Source organism: Tiliqua scincoides, chromosome 1 (genome assembly GCF_035046505.1).
Source record: "Tiliqua scincoides isolate rTilSci1 chromosome 1, rTilSci1.hap2, whole genome shotgun sequence".
Taxonomy (NCBI): Eukaryota; Metazoa; Chordata; class Lepidosauria; order Squamata; family Scincidae; genus Tiliqua; species Tiliqua scincoides.
In genome coordinates this window covers 237,696,110-237,718,186 of record NC_089821.1, presented here as the reverse complement: position 1 = coordinate 237,718,186, position 22,077 = coordinate 237,696,110, and the positions used below count along the sequence as shown (strand labels likewise).

The following is a 22,077-nucleotide window of genomic DNA, read 5'->3' as shown; positions in this document are numbered from 1 at the left end:
TGTAGCTTAGTGGTGGAATGCATGCTTTCCATGCGCAAGGTCCCCAGTTCAACCCCTGGTATCATTGTCCTTGGAAAAAAAATACTGGTATTAGCACAACTTCATCTAACAACTCTGTAACTTTTCAGGAGCTGTGCTTCCCTAGTTGGGGCTGAGGAAGACCCCACTCAGTACAGATAATATTGACTTAGATCAGTGCTTTCAAACTGGGGCATCATGATGCCCCAGCCTGTGGGCCCTGGCCTCTGCCCCCTTAAGGGGCGGGGGCAGCCTAGAGGCAGGGAGGAGGCAGGGAGGAGGCAGCGGTGCGATCCCCAGGATTGTGCCGTTCAGGGGGCTGCAGGGGCTTGGGTGCACTTACCCAAGCCTCCTGCAGCCTCCCTGGGGTGCAGGGAGACCGGTGCGACCTTTGGCCGGCCCCCCCAGGAGTGAAAGTGAAAGCGGAGTGATAGTGCTCCACTTCTGCTTTAGCTCCATGAGAGTTTGAAAACCACTGACTTAGATGATCCACAGCCTGATGATAAACCCAATTCTAAACCCAGTCCTAAATGGCTATGGCTGCATCCTATGGGTGCTGTGGCAGCCGCTGGATTCTCCTCAGGGAAAGGGGGCATTTGTCCTCTTCCCATGGGTAAGGGTGCAGGCCCCACAATGGATCTCCTCCAGTCTGCACTGACTATTTTGGAGGAGATCCAAGTCGGGTTTTTCAGCCCGATAAGGTGCATACGCTCCTGCAGAATTGCTCTTTTGTCCTATTTGGGTTACTACAATGAACAATTCTACCCTTTCCCTGTTTCTGAGCTGTAGATATTTGAAAAATGCAAGCATATGCCCCTTGAATCTTCTGTTCTCTGGGCTAAACAGACCCAGTTCCTTCAGTGTGTCTTGACATGGTTTGGCTTGGAGACACGTTCCTGTAGTGACACTCCCTGGAATCCTTTCCAGCTTGTCTGCAGTCTCTGTTTGCAGATGCCGATATATACAATTGTTCTGCAGACTGGTTTTCTGTTTTTCCCCTGGCTGAAGTTCAGCACATTTGACAGAAAATGAAGCAAACTAAAGGGGAAAATGTGGAGTTAAAAAAAAATAGAAAAACAAATTCCAGCTTATAGCTAACAGAGGAAAAGAGGAAGATGTTTCATGCAGCAGAGGTTATTTGCTTTTGAATAGTTTTGCCAGCTTTGTTCTGCTGTAGCAAATAGTAAATAGGTCCTCATGTGAAGTTGCAGAGCCCATCACTTTGTGTCACCATCAAGAAGAACAAAAGCTTGCAGACCCCATTTCAGAACAAGAGCATTGGAATGGCACAGGGTTGCTGCAGCTGCAGCCTTGGCTCCGGAGTAATTTCTTACTATTAGGTATTTCCGCCCTTCTTCAAGCTCTGAAAATGGTTCAGCTGAAATACACTGGGCACAATCCACCAGCGAGTTCTGCGATCTCCTCTTTGAAGTCAATGGCAGTTGTACAAGAGCACTGCTGTCTGAAAGTGGCAGGGAGGTTAGAAATAGAAACTGATGCTTCATCGTAAGGCCAGAACTAGATGTGCTACTTGCATAAGAGCATCCCCACATTGGCAACTCCTCTCTCTCCCCAGATTGTGTACTTAACCCATTTCTGCCCAGCCCGCAGGTGTATACATTCAATCCCTGTTGCATATATGCAACATTGGGCAGAAATGGCTTAAGAAGACACACACACAGCCCTGTCCTCCCCTCTGCATGATGTTAGGAAGTCTTGCCCTACATTTCCATTATTACTTATTATGAGATCAGGAATTATGAGGGCAATACAGGAACCTGACCTAGGACAGTTTCTACTGGTGGCTTTTCCATGATCAGCACCTCACCCCTTCAACCTCCAACCTTATTTTTTTAGAACAGGGCCCTTCTAACTATGGCCTGCAGTGCATCAGAAAATCATCTCAGGTGTGGTATGGCGGTGGTGGAGACTTACTGTTTCGCCCCGCAGCCTCCTGTCTCCATGCCCAATCTTTGAAGAAACTTGCACCACTCACTGCACAACACCCCAGAAGGCTCTGCACCCCAATTTCCTGGGGGAAGTGGCTGCCTGGTTCGAGTTTCTGCAAAAGATTGGGTGCAAAGACAGGAGGCAGGGCAGAATGGTAAGGTTTCACTGCCACTACGCTCGAGATGATTTTCTGGTGCACCAGATCTGGCCCATGGTCCAGAGTTTGGAAGTCCCTGTTTTAGGACAACGAAAGAGCTGTTTGTGGTTTACCGACAGCCTGGGCAATACTGCAAGTAACTCAGCTGACTCTTAGCTAATAGTGCAACTCCCCTCGCTACCTACTGGTAAAACCTGAGACCATTCCATGTGCCACAGCATGGGCCTTCGCTCCAGAAGCATTCCCCTTTTCAGTCCATCAGAGTTTCAGCACCGAGGCAGGTGTGAGCAGTGGCATAGCTAATGATGGTGTAGACCGGTGCCAAGCTCAAAAAGTTGCCCCGGAAGTGATGTCACAACTGGAAGTGACGTCACGCCTGGGCTTTTTAAAAAGTGAAAATTGGGAGGAACCCACTCCCTCCCCCAGCAGCTTGCCACCCACTTGCTCTGCTGCCTCCCCCAGTCAGTGGCATAGCTAAGGCATCTATCTGCTACCTAGGGTCAAAGAAGATTTGTAGCCCCCCCCCAACAGACAAAATTAAATTAAGTAAATAAATAAAAAGTGTGCCATGTTAACCAAACCAAACCAACCTGATTGGTTTGAGACACTGTGGTGGGGTGAAGAGGGATGGTTATTCTCCCCCTAATAACAGAAGCATCACTTGAAACAGTGCCTTTTACCCAGTTAGCAGGGGTAACTGTATTATGATACACGGAAATGTGAGCTGACATAACAACATGTCATTGGCTCTCAGAACAATCAGTCGCATAGGTCAGTTTTGAGTTAAGAAAATTCACTTTTTGTTCCATAAGGCAGTTGTGTTTCATTTCTGGTTAATTGACCATAACTTTAGATAAAATACAGATATTCCAATGCAGTTTGATTAATTGCATTCAACATTAAATTACCTTTCCAATGATATATAACATGATGGTATTATTCATACATACCAAGATTTTCACAATTTTGGTCACTAGTGTCAAGCTCAGGTTGTTGCCCCCCTAAAGCTTGATGCCCGGTGCAACTGCTACTTCCTGCACCCCCTTAGCTATGCCACTGGGTGTGAGTCTTGTTCAAGGTATAAAAGGACTCATTTGAGATTTTGTCTTTGTGAAAGTTGAATTGCTGCTGCTTTTGGGGGGGGGGGTTCAAATCCATTTCATTTTTTGAACAACTTTGGTGCAATCTAGCAAGTACTGTTCAGGTGCCCCACTTCCTATTAATTTGCTGGACGTGTTCAAGAGCACTGCTGAGTGGATTGTTCCCTTTATATTGGATTGCTCTTGTTGTACTGGATGAATCAGAAGACTTTTTCAGAATGCTAGATGTAGTCTGAGAGCATCTTGTTCCAAGTCTTATATGACTTTGTCCATTCTGATTTTGGCCTGCGTGTCGCCCATCTTGATACGCCTCAGAAGTATAATTTGCAGAAATTAAAGCATGCAGCTCTTGCCAGCTATTGGCACAAGCCATACTCATTCTAGCTAACCTTCAAAGCAAACAGTGTTCCTGTAGGGAGAATTTATTAGCATGTCTATTAGGTGGTCTGACATCAGGCAGGACAATAAAGTGATTTACATGGAACAATCTATTATTACTGCTTTTAGACGAAATTAGTTTATGGTGATTAATGACTTTACTGTAATGACAAAGGGACCTGGCTATGGCTGGCCACTTAAATGTGCCCTATATTTTTATATTTCCCCCTCTTCCCCAGTTTAATTAAATTACAGAAATCACCTATTTTAATGTAAGATGGTGAAGGATGCCTTAAAATGGAGACTAGCTTCATATCCTAATTGAGGAAGTGGTATCAAGAACAGAAGACATCTACAGAAAAAATATTCCTGGCTCTTTCAAACGTAGAGCAGATTCATGTACAGTACATTTTTTTTTGCATATGATGAATTCCTTCCCTCTCCCCCAGTCATCCCAATGTTCGACTTGAATCTTTTTTCACATCATCATTTTTAAAGTGAAAGACCAATGTAAATAATTCTGCATACTTACAAGGGGCTTTGTTTTATGAGTCTCAAACACTTTGGCTTGTGTTTCTTGAACAGCTCTTCATTCCAACTGGCAAACCAATTGTAAAACTAATGGGACCTTTCAAAAGCAGTTTGAGATGTGGCACAGAGGCCTGCTGTTTAAAGAAATAAACTAAAGAAATTCCATTGCACATGTCCAAATCCTTCGGTAAACCTACGTTTGTTCTTTGGATACTGGCTGAAAGTTATTTGTGCTGGCTCCCAACAGTAGTGTCTTATCCTGCCGCCATGTGACGGTGTGATAGTTTTGTGGAGGAAGTATTGTAGAAAAATACGCTGGAGATATTGAATGGCCCTGTTATATGAGGAAAATGTTGCCTGCTGAGGTGAAAAAAATGGGTTCACAGTCTGAGGAAAAGTTGCAGAGGGGGAGGAAGGCTTGCTGGTTTTTATCCCTTTTGAAAAGGTTGTTGAAGGGATGAATGGCCATACTCGCATAGTACAAGCAAGGAGCACGTATTGATGCCGTGAGCCAAGAGCTCTCACTAAACTTTAGCCAAAGGAACGCCATTTTAACATCAGCTCTGACTCTGCTTCTGGCCTAACAAGCAAATATGCTTGTTAGCAAGAAGCTGCAAGCCACCCCTCACCCCGTGTCTTGTCCTAGAGATAGTGGGGCCTCAAGAGTCAGTCTGCAACAATACCTCAGAGCAAGGGCAACCTACATCAGAGTGCCTGTGGTCTCTTTTATCTCTCCAGTATGGTCCAGCTCACTATGGCAAAGGGTGGGGGACTGGGCAGTGAAAGTGGAAAGTTACTGGACCCTTGTCCCCTTAGCTTTGCTAGCCACACCTAAGAGTTGAAATGAGTATAAAAAGCGAGCTGTTTCTAGCTACACTTGTGCATGATCTGAGGCAACTGGCCTCCTTGCTGCCTTGCTTTGGTACAAGCAATAAACAAGCTGTTTTCTACTATAACTTCCCTCAGCATGTTAAATTGGGATGTAGCACTCCGGGTAACAAACCTCATGCTGCCTTTTTGGGTTCAAGGGCAACAACCTCTAAAGCTTTTTTTTTTTTTTTTTTTAGTGTGGCTTTAAAAAACAACAACAGGATTTCAGAATGGGGAAGATGAGAGACTTCTTTTGCTTGTCGCAAACATCTTATAAGGTGACCTTGACAGTAATTCAACTACTATGCACACAACACTCAATTGCAGTGTTTGTGTGCTTGTTTGCTACAAAACAATGTTTGTCCTATCTAACACATCCCTTAAGGACAAAGATGCTTTTTGCATTACTTATGTGCAGACTTCAGTGATTTAGTGGTAATTCAAAGAACATCATGTCTGTGAAAACCAATGTTAGTAACAAAACATTTTTACACATTCTGAGTATGACTGAATTACAACGCGGTATTTTCCTTAAATGTAGTGAAGAAGCTTCTAGACAGGGGACTGCAGTGACTGCAAAGCAGGCGACATGCTCTATTTGGAAGGAAGAGCTCCCTTTTGCCGTATTTAGTACTGATTGTATTTGTGAGCTGGAATCCAGTACATTGTCTCTACAAGACCCTAGAGAGATGCATCTGGTTGGAAGGTGAGAGAACTTATTGGTGACTGAGGGTTTTTTGTTGTTGCTGTTGGAAAGAGACAAACCAACAGGTGAATGGCATCTTCATTGTACAAAGAAAACAGATCAAATCTTCAAGGACAGACTCCATCCTGGAAGTAAAGATGCAAACAGCTGAGCTTAAGAAGGGCTGTAGCTCAGGATAGAACCACCACCAATCTGAGAAGGCAGTACAGGGCTGGATGGACCAATGGTCTGCCTTGACATATGGCAGCTTTCTACGTTGTATGGCCAAAGTAGATACAACGTAGAAGATTCACAATCAGGGCTCATTGTGTAGGAAGCAAACTTAAAATACCTTCTCTCAGCACTGGAGGCCTGTGCCAACTTTTAAGCTTTGAAAAAGACAGCAGGAGATCCATGTCGCATTTAGTTTGACCTTAAGCTAACGTTTTAAACATTAATTTAAACTGTAGTTCTAACCTTAAAATAAATGGTGAGCTGGCTGAAATATTACCTCATCATTGGGATAAGTATCCTCCTTATCAGTAGTATATGTAGAGTCTGGATCAAGAACATTCCAATTTGATCTGCCCATCTAAATTTGGGCAGATCTGTTATTCCATGCTAATGGGCACCCTCCCACACAGCCTCACCCTCTTCTTTAATCACCCAGCAAAGAGGATGGGCATTGCCTCCTGACGGGCTAGGACTCTGTGTGTGTGTGTGTGTGTGTGTGTGTGTGTGTGTGTGTGTGTGTGTGTGTGTGTGTGTGTGTGTGTGTGTGTGAGAGAGAGAGAGAGAGAGAGAGAGAGAGAGAGAACACCAGCTCTTTCTCTAGTTGGAAAAGTATCACTCTTCCTATTTACTTCTGGGTGGGAGCAAGAAGATTATTTCCGTTCTGAGTTTTCTCAGCTGCTTTTGGGCTCACTTGATAACAAATTTGTAAAATTTGTAAACCCCCCACCCCCCAAAAAACCTCAAATGCTCAGCAAGAGGAGGCATGGGACTTCTGAAACCATTGAAAAAAGATAAGATGGCGGTGTGAAAGTACTTAGTAATTCATGAAACAGGGACACTACCTTGAGCCACATGTTGCAACCTCTTCATCTCACCTCAACTGTCCCTGTAATTCCAGATCAGCTTTGTTAAAACTGCTTCCATTTCATTCCGCAATTTGTGGGATAACAACGAAGGGAGGGATAAGAGATAGAAAAACTTAAGAAAATCTTAATTTCAGCAGCCACTATCCTTGAAATTGGAAATCCTACCTACCGCCTTATATTCTGCTTTTGTTTGTGGATCAAAATGACAAAAATTCTGTCTTGGTAATGCCAGCTCAGAGGCCCATACCACCATGTCAGATTCCGTTCTGTCATCCTTGAGATTAACCACAACTAGATAATTTCCTAGAGAGATAAAACTGCAGATGCCATACGTTCAAGATGAGCAGAAGTGCTTTTTCACATAATAACTGAACTGTGTGTTTTAATTCATAAATATTTTTTTTAAAGGAAAGCCACACATTCTAAACTTCCATTATCGTCAGGATCAGTATGGCATTTTATTTCCTTATTTAAAGCATTTATGCTGCGCCCTTCAGCTGACAAAATGCTCAGGGCAACTGACAAAAAAAATCAAAGAATGGTAGGGTGGGGACAATGTGACTTCCTGACGTATTTTCTCCTCGCCTTTACAGGGTAGTTATTTTTATGGCCAAAGTCCAAGCTTAAAGAGGTGATAGTAGTTTTTCACCATGCTGGCTTTGCCTTTTCTCCTCCTCAGAGAGCAGTTGGTGTTTGTGCAGCCTTGTTAGAGCCAGAGCAGTGGGTTCTCAAACTTTTAGCACTGAGATCCACTTTTTTAGAATGAGAATCTGTCAGGAGCCACCGGAAGTGCTGTCATGGCCGGAAGTGACATCATCAAGCAGAAAAATTTTTGACATTTCTAGGCTGCGATCCTACCCACCCTTACCCAGGAGTAAATCACATTTACTATCATTGTTAAAAGCATATACATAGTAGCTTGTTAAAAGCACAGATGTGCAATATTTCCTCAAATGTGACTACAATATGGTAGCATAAAGTCTAATATATTAAAAATAAAATATTGAATGGGGACCCACCTGATATTGGTCACGACCCATCTAGTGGGTCCCAACCCACAGTTTGAGAAACACTGTTCTAGAGGTAATGCTGGGAAACTATTTGAGTTGCTTTATGGAAATGGGTAAGACAGGAAAAATCTCATTTATTTAAATACTTGATTTAACAATATGCAAATACTGATTAAATTAATACATTTTGTTGCCATCACAATGTTCACATCCTTGACAGCTACCATAACATGACAATTATTTTGGACCCCGGAGGACTGAAATATAAATCTAGTTAATATAATTTAAGCTAAAATGCAGAAGCTAACAACCAAAAGGTTTGTCCCATTCAGGTTACTCTGAAAGTACTGAAATTCAGGTCTGTCTGGAATGCCTTAGAAGACATAAAGTAAAGATTTAGAAAGGCAAATGAAATAAAGGGATTGTTGACTACAATAATTTTTAAAAGCACTATATCTTTCAATTAAGCACCTGCCTTCATCATTAACATTAACTAAAACTAAAGTCTTCTTAATTGACCAACCTTGATTACCATGTCCTATAGAACGTATGGACGTTTTACCTCTGTGGAATGCAGAAGCATGTTACTCTGATAACATGTGCTATTACCACTTTGAACATGCATCTTCATGCTGTGGCAAGGCCAGCTATGATACATTAAGACATGTGCACAGCCATTCAAATTTAGCATGTGTAGCATGAAATGGATTTTCACAGCTTGCTATTAAGAGCAACTGTGTCACCCTGACCCAAGGGATATTTCATTACAAAATGCAAATTACTTGCCACCTTTCAAAAGATTACAGAACAGCAACATTTTGTTATATAAAATTACTGCATTCCAAAAACTGATGTATTTTGGTTACTTAATTATACTTTAGCTGGGAACAGGCTTAGGAAGTTTTCTTTTATCTAGTTCCATCAGCCAAATTCTGGTGGTAGAAACAAAGCAAGAAAATACTTTTAATTCACAAGTTTTGTTCTTGGATTGAGAACTGATGTCCTGAGGAGATGACATGTCACCTCAGCAACAATGTCATTTTGATGCTGAATACAACTCAAAATTTACGAAGACAAAAGCCATAGTAGGAAAGCAAAACAGACTTCGAGAATTAAAGCTTTGGGAAAGAAGAGCAAGATGAAAAACCTACAACTAACGAATGGAAATAAACTAAGAATACTGCATATGGTGTAACACTATGATAAATTAACTAACGTCAACCATGACAGATTCTTTCTTCCATTACAAACATGATTAATTTGTAGAAGGGAACTGTCTGTCTTCCTATGACCGTGTAATCACTATTTAGTGTGTGGATAGATTTACTCCCTGAGTGACATTGCCTGCCACAGAAGGTACAGGGATGTGACACTCCGGGGTTGGGGACAACTGGCATATTACTTGTAGCACCCAAGAGCTGCTATACACTCTTGACATTTTGTTCTGCTCATCTTTCTTGGTGGCCCTTCTTAATTAGCTTTTTCTGGCTGCTCAGTGTGAAGAGCTTGTTTAGCCAAATGCGCTCCTTACCCAGCCATAGCAAGATGGCTAAAAGACCAAGCTATGAATTAGATGGTGCACCCAGCTAACCCCACATTGCAATATGGGGGTGAAAATAGCAGACTTCATTATAGGTTAGACATGAGGGTTGCTAAGGTATCAGTTGGCAGCCTTCAGTCTCGAAAGACTATGGTATTGCGCTCTGAATGGTGGTTCTGGAACAGCGTCTAGTGTGGCTGAAAAGGCCAATTCGGGAGTGACAATCCCTTCCACACTGGGAGCAAGTGCAGTCTGTCCCTGGTCTGTCTCCCTGGCTATGGGCCTTCCTTCTTTGCCTCTTTGCCTCAGACTGTTGGCCAAGTGTCTCTTCAAACTGGGAAAGGCCATGCTGCACAGCCTGCCTCCAAGCAGGCCGCTCAGAGGCCAGGGTTTCCCACCTGTTGCGGTCCACTCCTAAGGCCTTCAGATTCCTCTTGCAGATGTCCTTGTATCGCAGCTGTGGTCTACCTGTAGGGCGCTTTCCTTGCACGAGTTCTCCATAGAGGAGATCCTTTGGGATCTGGCCATCATCCATTCTCATAACACGACCGAGCCAACGCAGGCATCTCTGTTTCAGCAGTGCATAGATGCTAGGGATTCCAGTACGTTCCAGGACTGTGTTTGGAACTTTGTCCTGCCAGGTGATGCCAATGCGTCAGAGGCAGCGCATGTGGAAAGCGTTCAGTGTCCTCTCCTGTTGTGAGTGAAGAGTCCATGACTCGCTGTAGTACAGAAGTGTACTCAGGACGCAAGCTCTGTAGACCTGGATCTTGGTATGTTCCGTCACCACCTTGTTGGACCAGACTCTCTTTGTGAGTCTGGAAAACGTGGTAGCTGCTTTACCGATGAGGGTTGCTAAGATAATGCACTCAGTATATGAACTTTTATAATAAGTTGCTAGGAAAGTGCCCTTTGTCTCAGTTATATCATAAAAAAATGGAAATTTCTTATCTGAGAATTCCGGTTCTGGGGAGGGAAACCAAGGCATTCCCTACTCCTTGGGTAATGCCCCTCCCACTACCAGAAGGCTGTGGCACTCAGATCACAATCTCTTCCTGTTGTATAGGGCATCTCACCCCCAGACCATCCTGCAGAGGGAACATCCATATAACCCCCAGTAAGATCAACTACTATGCAAACTCCTTGGAAAACAGGTGAAAAGGGGGCAACAAGCCACACAGATAAACAATACAGATTAACAATACAGGGAAAAAGGCACGCTGGCAAAGCCACTGCCTAAAAGGTGGAATAGATTCCCCAAGGAAACCTAGCTACCATCCCCACATAGCCTGGTAAGACACTGATCCTAGTAGCAGAAGTGGATAGAATGCCCCCCTTCTCTCCCCAGAGCTCAGGTAAGAAATTCTCATTTTCTCTGGTGGAGAGAGGAGCAATCCTGATCCTTCGGGATTTATCTAATCAGCTTTCATACTGGATGGGCCAGGCAAAGTGGGAACTGCTCAGATCTTCACCGCCTTCCTGAGCTGAGAATTCTCCTGGCAAAGGCAGCTTCCACCAAGGCCACAGCATTCATCTTATAATTGGAAAGGTACTGGCTCAGCCAAGCCTCGGGTCCCTTGGCAGCCCTCCTTCCCTGAACCAGTACCCTGACCTAAGAGTGTGTGTGACCCAGGAGTCTTTTGGCTCATACAAAATCAGTGCCACTTGTGAAAAGGGTTCTAATTTGCTGACAAGAGCTGCTTGAGCCAACCAATGAAGAAGCTAGTCTGCAGTCTCTGGTGCCCTTCTCTCCTGCACCTGGTAGTGATTGAAGCCTCTGTGCCAGGTAACCTAGTTACAGCTTCAGTCAAGGAGCTGAACCTTGGCTTGACTCCCTGAAAGATCACGCAAGGATGAGAAGGTTGTAGCCCGTTTTGCTGGCAGAGTTGCTGGGGGGGGGGTGTCACAGCCTGGTTTGGGATCACTCTCTGCCGCCAATACTCATCCCAAGGCCATACCTGCTTCTGGAGAGGCAGGTGTATAATCCTCTGTCTCACTCTTGCTGCTAATGGCACAGTGTGGACACAGCATGAGGTGATGAGGGCATACTACCAGTCTCTGCCATGTCCAAGATGGTACAGGGTGAGACAGCTGCTATGGAAGAAGCTGAAGACTTCCAGACACTACCTAAGCCAGTTGAGGCACAGGCAAGGTGGGGGGTCAAGGAGCTCTAGGGCCCCTGGAAGCTTCACCATTGCTGCTGCACTGAGGCTGGCCAGGAGAAAATGCTGGTAAGATGGTTGATGCACTTCTCCTGAATACCACTGCAAGGATCTCTGTTGGTCACATGACAACTCTCCTCACTGCTGTGGGCTCAAGTTGCAAGCCCTCTGGTGTGGCATGAAGCCTTTAACCCAGGGCTTTTCAAACTGGGGTGTCGCGACACCCTGGCCTCTGCCCCCTTAAGGGGCGGGGGCAGCCTGGAGGCAGGGAGGAGGCAGCGGCGCAATCCCCAGGATTGCGCTGCCCAGGGGGGCTGTAGGGGCTTGGGTGAACTTACCCAAGCCTCCTGCAGCCTCCCCAGGCTGCGGGGAGCCTGGTGTGACCTGCAGCGGGGCTCCCTGTAGCAGTGAAAGTAAATGTGGAGCGATCGCGCTCCACTTCCGCTTTAGCACTTTGAAATGCTAAGTATACAAACACACATCCTTGTACCAAAAGCTACAAAGAAAAACATTTTCTGCTTTTCAAAACGTATGATACACGGTTGTGGCCAAACATGGACTACAACACAAAAAGAGGTTGAAACCTAAAACAGAACATTCTACAAAATAGTTTGCTTATCTTTGACAAGGGACACAATATTGCTACAACACCATTAAGCAACAATGCTTATATTGTTAGTACTATTGAAAGATTTTTCCCCCTTAGAAATGTATATAGCATTAATTCTTTTGTTCAAGAAATACTGAAAGCAAGCACAACTTTGTCAAGAAACACCCACATGAGCTGGTATCATGAGCTGGTTTTCAAGCCTATATGGTATCATGCTCAACATTTCTGAAGGACTTTCACAATCCTGCCTCCGACACATACAACACTCTCTCCCAGGCCCAAGGATTCCCAGGGTCCTTGCAAGGGCAGCAATCACTTCCTGTGAGTGTAGCTTGTCCCAACAAAAGATAACATGAAGCAATGTCCTGCAACCATTTCCACTTGTTTTATTCCTGAGGCTTCCAGCAGTGGTCATTGGAGGTCAGACACAATGGCAGTCAAGACTTAGGACAATTCTTATTCTGGGGCTCAGTCTCAACATAGTATCCAATAAAAAGGGTCTCATGAAGTGGCTCTGTTCTGACAGCTCTGCACAATGAGGACATGCTACGGATTAACATACAGACAGATGCAAGCCCTTTTAAGTGACTCAAAATTTTTTACACACAGGCTTATGTACACCAGTCATCAGTTTAGAACTCAAGTAATGGCATTCTTAATAATGAGAATTGAATACTGAAGTAAACAATGCACTAACCTTTCAGACTTCTGATATTAGAACCTAAAACAATGTCACACATGAAGGGGACATGTCACACACTAGGGACCAGCCAGAGCAACAACAACCTGCATTTTGATATTACTGTGCAGATGATTTCCCCCAAACACAATGCAGAAGTACCTTATTATAAGGTCACTTGTACAATATGATCAACAGAAAAAAAGAGGGGTTATCACATTGTTTACATGGTCCGTGATTAGCGGTGTGGCAGACCGCCCAGTGCAGCTCTGCAGCAGCAGGTTAAAGGCTTAGATCAAATCACATTCCATATACAATGTATTAATAAGTATGCTTTCTGCAAAAGTGCCTGTTCCTGGCTAGCCTGCACTCTCTTCTGCTCCTCCCCCTCCAATAGCATGTTGGGGTGGAGAACTGTAACTTACAAGGTGGGCGCTAAATAGAATTTTGACAGATGTTCTGAAATCTTCAGAATTCTTCATTCCTGTTGCATTCAATGTTTTGACTGCTAGTTTCTCAAAAATTAATTGACCCATTTGCTCATGACCCATAAACAGAATATAGTCAAAACAAGTGCATCACAATTTAACTGTTATATATTACTTGGTGTTGGTCATTAGGAAATTCCAGAAGGGGATGTCCTTGCATTCAAAGGACGAATGAATTTCTTGTCCCAATTTCTTCCATTCCAGAAATGTTGCTCCTGCTGTTCTCGAGCAGAAGTCATCCAGCTGCTAATGGAGAGCTAAGAAAGATGAATTCAGCAGTCCACATTTTGGCTGAGGTAAAACCATGTGCATTTATTTCATCCGCATTTTAGAATTAGTAAGCATAAAATTAAATATGTTGACTGTAATAAATTCAGTCATACAAGTGCAAGTCTCTAGCTAAAATGAATTTATGGCAGATTATTTAAAAAAGGTACCAGTAAATCATGAGAGAGAGCGTGTCCATTTGACCTTTATTGAAGTTTACAGGAGGATCTCTTTAGAAATCAAATATGAGAATGGAGATATGGCCAAACGTAAAATCTATCAAATTCAGTGAAAACTCTCAGACTTTAAATAGTAGCTGTAAGAATGACCAATATATATTCTTTGTTACAACCGCCCTCACTCTACAAGTAAAAAAAAATAATAAACATTCAGTAAACATTCTTTCCTAAGGTAGCTTCCCTTATATATCAGTGATTTATCCATTCTTGTATACATAACTTTTTAAACATACCAATCAGTGGTTCTCACAATTGGAAATAAAAGCACAAAAAAGTTTACACTCTTGTACAGGTAAATAAAAGATCATCTTGAATTAAACTGTATATCCTGAAGGGCATAGTATAGTTTCAATTTCATTACCTATTACATAATTAGCTTCTTAGATACAAATATTGACATATTTGGCTTGTGCTTCAAAGCCTTTTGTGTCTATAAAGTCCATGTCAATGCAGCTCATAATTTGAAGTCACTGGGGAGGTCTTTACTGCTGCTTGGCTTGACTTGCTCGTGCAACAGAGTGTCCTCCACACTTGTCATGGCACTGCATTTGTCAGCTGAATCATCAGCATCTGGGTCCAGGCCTTCAGGGCAGGGGAGTTTCTGAAGCTCTTCCCGCAGTTGAGCTGTGTGACGCTGCACATGTGAACAAAGTCATAGTGAAGGAAAGAAAAATCTTTGGCAGTAATTTGAGATAGGTTATATTAAAATTCTTTGGTATAGACATTATATATATATAGCATAACAAATATAACCTATTTTGTTACTGGTTCTGATGAATTATAGCCACTGCTCCAAGCCTTTGGATAGATAGATAGAACTCCAAGAACAATAGTGCAAACTAAAAGGGGTCCACTTTGTTATGCAGATGGGCTGCTGGAAGATTATTACACCATTACGGTCTTACAAGTCTTCTCAGGAGTGACTCAAGTTTTTAAATGCCATTTATTAAGTTCTCTGCTTGGATGCATCAAGCCTCAGGATTACCACTTCCATTGTGGGCTGGTTCACATATTTAAGTACATTAGATGATTTTTCATTCCTGCAACTGAGTGTGTGAAATGACTGAGAAGTACTGTGTTGGAGGCAAGTTGAAAATTCTCTGTGGTTTGATCTATAACAGCTCACTCACACATGCATCACTTGATGCTGTAGTCAAAGCAATGAAAGTACATGTGTGAACTGGTTCTTTGTTATGTCAATCTCTAAGATGCCTCCTGATCCTTTGATCTATATACCAGGTTCACACAAGGCAACATGGGGTGCATTTGCAACTGTAAATTCATTTTGAACCAGTGAGTTTGAAATTTTACATTTTAAAGTAAAATGAATGGAGCAAGTGAGAAAATGTAACAAGATCTACACTTAATACTAGAGCTAGATGTTATGGCGGATGTGTAGTTGCTGCTGCCACTCTCTACTCATAATGTATTACAGTTCTCATGTGTATTATAAATAAGCTCAATAAAATTCATTCATTCATTAAGTTCCATCTCTAATGTATTCATTTATGTAAATTTATCCAAATAATAAATGTAAATTAATTCTTTTTTTCCCCGGCCCCCAACAGAGTGCGGCCTTCCTGCCAAAAGTCTGGACACCCCAATGTATAAGCAAGGCAAAAACATGTGAAATAACATCTTGAGTTTCCTAATCCCTTACTCCTCTCCACTGACTGCCATTTGTGAGGAAAAGGGAAATACGCAAAACAATGACATCACTTCATACATTCTCTATTACTAATAGTTACTGGAGGAGGTGAAAACTCAGAGCTACTGCATTCGGCAGCAGCCACAAACTGGCTGAAACATCTAGTTCTGGTGCTGGACACAGCTGAACTTCCTGCTTGTCAAAATATTCTGACTCTGCAAAGTTACATGTAGACAAATGTTGCCTTATAAAAACAGTTAAAAGTACACAGTCCAAACTGATGCACTTTCATGTACTATAGTATGTTCTAAGCATTGGACCAACAATATTAGGCAGGAGAGATGGGAAGAAAGGTTTTACACCTTTAGTGTAGATTCTGATCCAGTTTCTTTTTTTTTTTAAAAAGCCCCTTCTTCACTATTTTTATAAGTGCAAGATCTATTAAAGACAACCGCATATGCTTAGTACTGGCCACATTACAAGCAATCAGGAAACCCACCTTTAGAGCTGCAGCATGATGAGACATTGTCCTGCCTACCCGTTTATCGCTGCTGTACTGCTGTATATCTGCTATCCATTCCTCACACTGAGCCATGATTTCAATTCTCTTCAAATAGAAGTGTTTATGTATAACCTATAAGAACAAAAAGCTGTGTGAAGGGGAGGGGAGATAAAGCTGTCAGCTTCTCTACCCGCAAAACCATTCTGAATCACCCATATTGTGCTCCTCATACTAACAAAGCACAGCATGTGGCATGGTTCTAAAGAAGATTTTAAAATGCTGTAGGTTGTGACTAGTAAAGGTCCACTGCTGGGTATAAAAACAAGAATGAAAGTAGGACTACTGCTCTCTGTTGCATCATACAATTTATGCTGGAAAATGCCACAAGTTCTCTGTCACATGTCTTTCTTTTGCGAAGGAAACACCTCTGCCACACCTGTCCACAAATTTCATAGTGTTTGGTTCTCCAAATAGGTATGAACAAATAATTGGATACTTTCCCTTTTTGATAAAAAATTATAGAGAACTCGTGCAAGGGAAGCGCCCTACAGGTGGACCACACCTGCAATACAAGGACATCTGCAAGAGGGATCTGAAGGCCTTAGGAGTGGACCTCAACAAGTGGGAAACCCTGGCCTCTGAGCGGCCTGCTTGGAGGCAGGCTGCGCAGCATGGCCTTTCCCAGTTTGAAGAGACACTTGGCCAACAGTCTGAGGCAAAGAGGCAAAGAAGGAAGGCCCATAGCCAGGGAGACAGACCAGGAACATGCTCCCGGTGTGGAAGGGATTGTCACTCCCAAATTGGCCTTTTCAGCCACACTAGACGCTGTTCCAGAACCACCATTCAGAACGCGATACCATAGTCTTTTGGGACTGAAGGTTGCCAACGCAAGTATCACAAGTAAGTGACATCACTACAATATCCAAAGGAGTGATTATCAGCACAGATTTTATTGGATTGAGATTTAATCTGAATTTTAGATTAAATCTTGGCATTCCACCAAAGCAAAACCAAAGCAAAACAAAAACCCACATACCCATGAAGATCACCTTCAATAGTGACCCTAGCTAAAGCACCTTAACAGATTTGCTCCTTCTTTCTGCTCATAAAGCGGAGTTCCCTAATAAGGCAACATTTTAAAGTCTCATTCCAAAATGTCCCATTATTATTATTATTATTATTATTATTATTATTATTATTATTATTATTATGTGACTTTAGACTAGGCGCAGGAATGCAGTAAATCCAATTGACCAACGCATTCAGTTTAAAACATTTTAAAAATCCATTCTAGCCAAAGCACGAAACTGCCTCCAATGTTCTTTATGTATTTTACATGATAAATCAATCAGGCTAATAAGCTTTCATTTTTAACCAGTGCATTTATAACCCTTATCTGGGATAAAACAGAAATGCTCATCATGTCAATTTACCACAATGTTCCAATGCATATGTTGCATTCAGCGTGGGCCATAGGACTGGGCACAACCCTCCCCCAAGGTCCTCCCAGTACAAATTCCTCTGTTTTTCATTCCTTCATGACCCCAACAACAGTTAATGCAAAACAAGATCTAAACACAGCTGTTCTCAAAACTATAACAGTGAATCTCAGTAAGCATTCAAAATGGTTAAGGTTAGCAATGGTAAGGTTAAGTGTTGGTGTCAGGAACGAGTTGTAGAGTATGTGTTCCAATGCTATCCCTGCACTTCTTTTAACCACAACTAAAGTGTGAGTGTTATGCATGCCAGTTCTGTATGTTGCCAACAGGTGAGCTTGATTTCTGAAAGCAGCTTAGATGGGCAGATGCTGTCATATGGCTGCTGAGCAAATTTTAGCTGTACTATTATGCAGTGTGACTTCACAATACCAATATATACACTCCAGTCAAGATAATCTCTACTAACACAGTACCCATTATTTTACAGAGAAATGCATTACAAATACAGGGGGAGGGGATTTATAATACAACCATGCATTATGAGGATGCCAGAGCTGCAATGCTAAGCAGAACTACGCAGGCAGCATTACCACACTGCAGCAAAGACTAGAATACCTAAGATTCTATGTATGCTTTACAATCTCACATAGCGACAGCAAACATATGACGAGCGAGAGACAGTAGAATCTGTTCCTGAACAAATCTGGGGCACAGCGCTGTCTACTTCTGTTCCAAATGCCAGCCTCCAAGGTCACTTCCAAATCTGGCAGTGTTCCATGGAGAAAGGGTATCGACAGATAATACAGGGAGCGTAAGAGCCAACTGTGTATTTCATTAGTGTCTTAAGTGCCTCAGAGCCTTAAAAAAGCAGAAGCTAGTGCTCTAACTTGTCCTTGCTGTGCTGCTAAGGATCAAAGGCATTTTCAGCATGATGTTGAGGCTTTTAATTATTCTACTTATAAATCAATGATTCAGCTCTCATTGCCAATCCCTAAAATTACAAATGCCTTAGGCAATGTCACACCTAACACAGTAAGGGAAATGCAAAGAGAGGAAATCACAAGGGAGTATCATGAAGTTTAATTACTCCTCCAGCAAAAGTATACTGGCATTCTTGTAGCGCCCCTAACTATAGAGCTACATTCTTTCAATGCAGTCTTTGAACACTAGTCTAGAACACTAATCTTGCTGCAAGAAACGACAGGCTTGGCACTGCTTAGAACATGGTCTCTATGGTAACTCCATATGTAGACTGTTCAAGTTGGTGTAACCTGATGGGTAACACTAAACTAATCATAATATGCTTGGGAAAAGTTATATCCACAGCTAACAGTCAATTTTCTCAATGCAAGTCTCCTTTTCATAAGTAAAAATATGTGGGCAGAGATACTGCATCTTGAGCTCAAAGTTTTAAAAAGGATAATTTTCTTAGGCACATCAATATCACCAGTACTGCATTAATCACTCTCAATACAATTGCCTTGGATGCTGGACAAGGTATCCAATTCCCTACTGGAAAATAACCTTAATGTCTGACATGCACACCTTTGTAGGCGATTAGAGTCATGAAATTATCAAAGAAAATTTATGACAAGTGTCAGAACTCTTGCTTGGCTATGTTATTAGCCAATTTAATAGCAGTATCAAATATCATTGGGGAGAAAAATAGATCATAGTCAGCTGACATCTTAATTAAAATGCTGAAATAAAAAGGAATCCCGATGAATTGCCACTAGTTGTAGAAACAGAGGTGGTTGTTTTTTATCCTCAATTCCCCCCCTACCACCTTTAGATTTTTTTTTAATGGACATTTGTATTTCTAGGGAAAAGAAAAACAACTACACATTAACATTATAAAGAAGAGACATGTGACCAATTCATGCCTGACACACAAATGGACCGATAGTGACATTGATCACAAAATACCACTCACCACACAAATTCTAATTTTAATGATGTCAATATGGATGGATAGTACAGCTTAAAGTGGATTTAAGGTTTAGTTTTGAAATCAAATTAACTTTTGCTACTTTAAGCAGAGCCTGATAGGTGGAGTGGGGCAGACAGAAAGGATCCTTTTAGATGGAAATGATTAGAACAGGGACTGCAAAGACACAGAATTAGAATTCATGGACAGCAACAAGCTCAAATTACACCTGCCTTATATACAATTTGAACTGCATAAATTAGGATGCATTGTGGTAAGCTACATTAAATGTGGCAAAGGTTGTTCATCACGTATCTTACTGATGCGTTTCCAGAAACACAGAATTTCCTACAATCTGGATTTTTACATAGCCAGTGAATGTTATACTGGCACATGACATGGAGGATTTCAGCAGAAGCAACAATCCTCCATCCTCAAAACTGATAATATCCAATATCACCACTCATTGCCTCTTGACAGTTTAGCTTCAGCCTATGCTGACTGACTGCTGAATTACTAAACCACGATCAGTTTAGCTTGTGTTATTCCATCTCTCTACGTTCAGTTTAAATTCTGAAGGAAAAGAATTTTTTCATGAGTCCTATATTTAAAAAGACGATGCTTATCTGACTGATCCAGCATGCCGCAAAAAAACCAGGACATGTGCCCTCTTGGTGCACTCCTGCCCTAATCGCATGGAACTGGGCTGGAAAAATAAACACTGTTCACCCTGGCTGAAGCAGGTATTTCAAACTACTGCTAAAAACACAAACCTCTTTAAAACATGGCGAGGGATTTCTGATTTGTTCGAGCATAGCCCACTTGACTGTTGCTTGCCGTATATTTCCATCGTATTCCCTGGAACTCTGTGTGCCACTTGGAGTCCCTCTAGATCTTTCATATCCTGGTTCATTGAAATAGGGCTCAGCAACTAATATGAGGGACTGCACAGACACCAACACCTATGGAGAGACGCAATTCAGAAAGTTTGCAATCAGAAATGTACACGACAGCGTTAGGGCTTAATTAATACAACATACTTCTGACTTTCGTCATAGTGGTATGCTTGTGTTGGCACTGATTCAGCAGCACCAGTGAAGATATCTTGTCCAGACATAATGGATTGCATAAGGTCACAGTTCATTTGAAACTTCTGAAAAGTAAAACAAAGGATGCCAGATACCACAAGAATGGTGCATTAGAGTACAAGCCCTTTATAGGAAATAAAAAATGAAGGTTCCCAAATGCTAAGGAATTGCTTGAAAGGCAGCCTTGCTGTTTTGTTCTTTTTTATTTACTTTTTTTGCAGGACTGCAAGAATGCTCCTGTGTTTGAACCACACAGCAGGGAAATGCTTAGTCTTTACAGAAGCTTAACAACATTTACAAAAGAGTCACAAAATGGTGTGGACAGAGGAGAAATGATTGCAGCTCATCATCAATGATATCCTCAATCCCATACGTCACTATGTAGAAGAGAATGGCAAGTGGAGAGGTTGGCAAGGACTCTCCTTAAATTAATACAGTATGTTTGGCAGAAGTTGGAAAGTGCACCTTCTGACAGTCTTTTGCAATACAATATTAAGAGGGGGAAAAGATGAAAACTTTTTGGGTTGAGAATGGAGAAAATGAAATCAATTACTCAAATATAAGGCCCTCACCATTTCTGTAATGGTTTGTGATAAATAATGATGCGTAGAGACAATTGTACCTGGCAAACACAGGTGAAGTATGAGAGGAAACCACAATCATGGGTCTTTTAAATGTGAGCAAGCCAGTGCCTTCAGGCTTATTTAGTCTCCTTTCACTTTATCTGATAGCTTAAATGGAAATTTGACTGGTTGAGGTAATTACCACACATGTAGCAGTGTTTTTTCACATAGTTTTCCACATACACTTTCTCTAATCCACTGAATACAAAAATATTTATCACTTCAGTTTTTCTTGTGACTGACAAATTAAGCAACTGAAAAAACAGCTAGCATAGCAATAAACTTTCTTATAGATTCTGGGTCTGGCCTCAACTGTGAATTCCTTCAGGGTCTGACATTTATGGTAAAAGCTCTTAACAAGTGCCCGTGGGCACTGTGACGCTGTCCTGTTTCATCCTAAAAGGACAGTCTCAGAAGGGGCTATAGCATCACAGTTGACAGCCATTTGTAAGAGTTATTTCCCAAATGAAACACGCATCAGTAAACGACTATACTGAACTCTGCACATTTTCAAAAAAAGTAATACAATAAAAAAGGCCTGCTATGCATTCATTTCCAATGAGCAATTATTCTGTGACAACTAAGCAAAGCTCTTTATCAGTGGCGAAAATTAACAGAAATTAGAATAAAGTCAGGAAGAGTCCACCTAGTTCATAAAGGTTTTGCTGCCAAGGTTCTGGAAAATCCATTTAAATATTGTATTTGCTAGGATTGTGCTTGCTAAATATAATTAGATGATTATAAGCACATTAAGATTGATATAGCTCCTAACAGCAGCAGCTGAGTTGAATAAGTGGATGTTTACATAAAATAAATTAATGTTAGGAGAGCGTGACTTTGTGCTAGATATTTAGTATATATTAATATCAGCAATGAATAATAGATTATGAAATACAGGTCCAGCCTATTTATACACAGATTTTTTTGTACACGGATTTGACTCAACACGAATGGCCCCTCCAAATGAGAAAGAATGTGCTGATCCCTGGAGAAGGGGAAAAATGCATCCCTTTAAAATCAGTTTAAAAACTGAACAGTCCTTTAACAACAGCCTCCTTAATGAGAA

At 41.8% G+C, this 22,077-nt stretch overlaps 1 protein-coding gene across 6 annotated transcripts in view; it reads right to left on the bottom strand.

Annotated features, from left to right (window-relative positions):
• Window positions 1-13,722: 13,722 nt before the first annotated feature.
• Window positions 13,723-22,077, bottom strand: part of BIRC6 (baculoviral IAP repeat containing 6) — a 169,640-nt gene continuing 161,285 nt past the window's right edge. For all 6 annotated transcript variants that reach the window (XM_066618148.1, XM_066618166.1, XM_066618187.1 and 3 more), the window contains 3 exons: window positions 20,074-20,262; window positions 15,932-16,066; window positions 13,723-14,418 (listed from right to left, as the gene is read on the bottom strand). In XM_066618148.1, coding sequence (XP_066474245.1) covers window positions 14,239-14,418; window positions 15,932-16,066; window positions 20,074-20,262 — 504 coding nt within the window. In that variant the 3' untranslated portion in view covers window positions 13,723-14,238. The remainder of the gene's footprint in view (window positions 14,419-15,931; window positions 16,067-20,073; window positions 20,263-22,077) is intronic.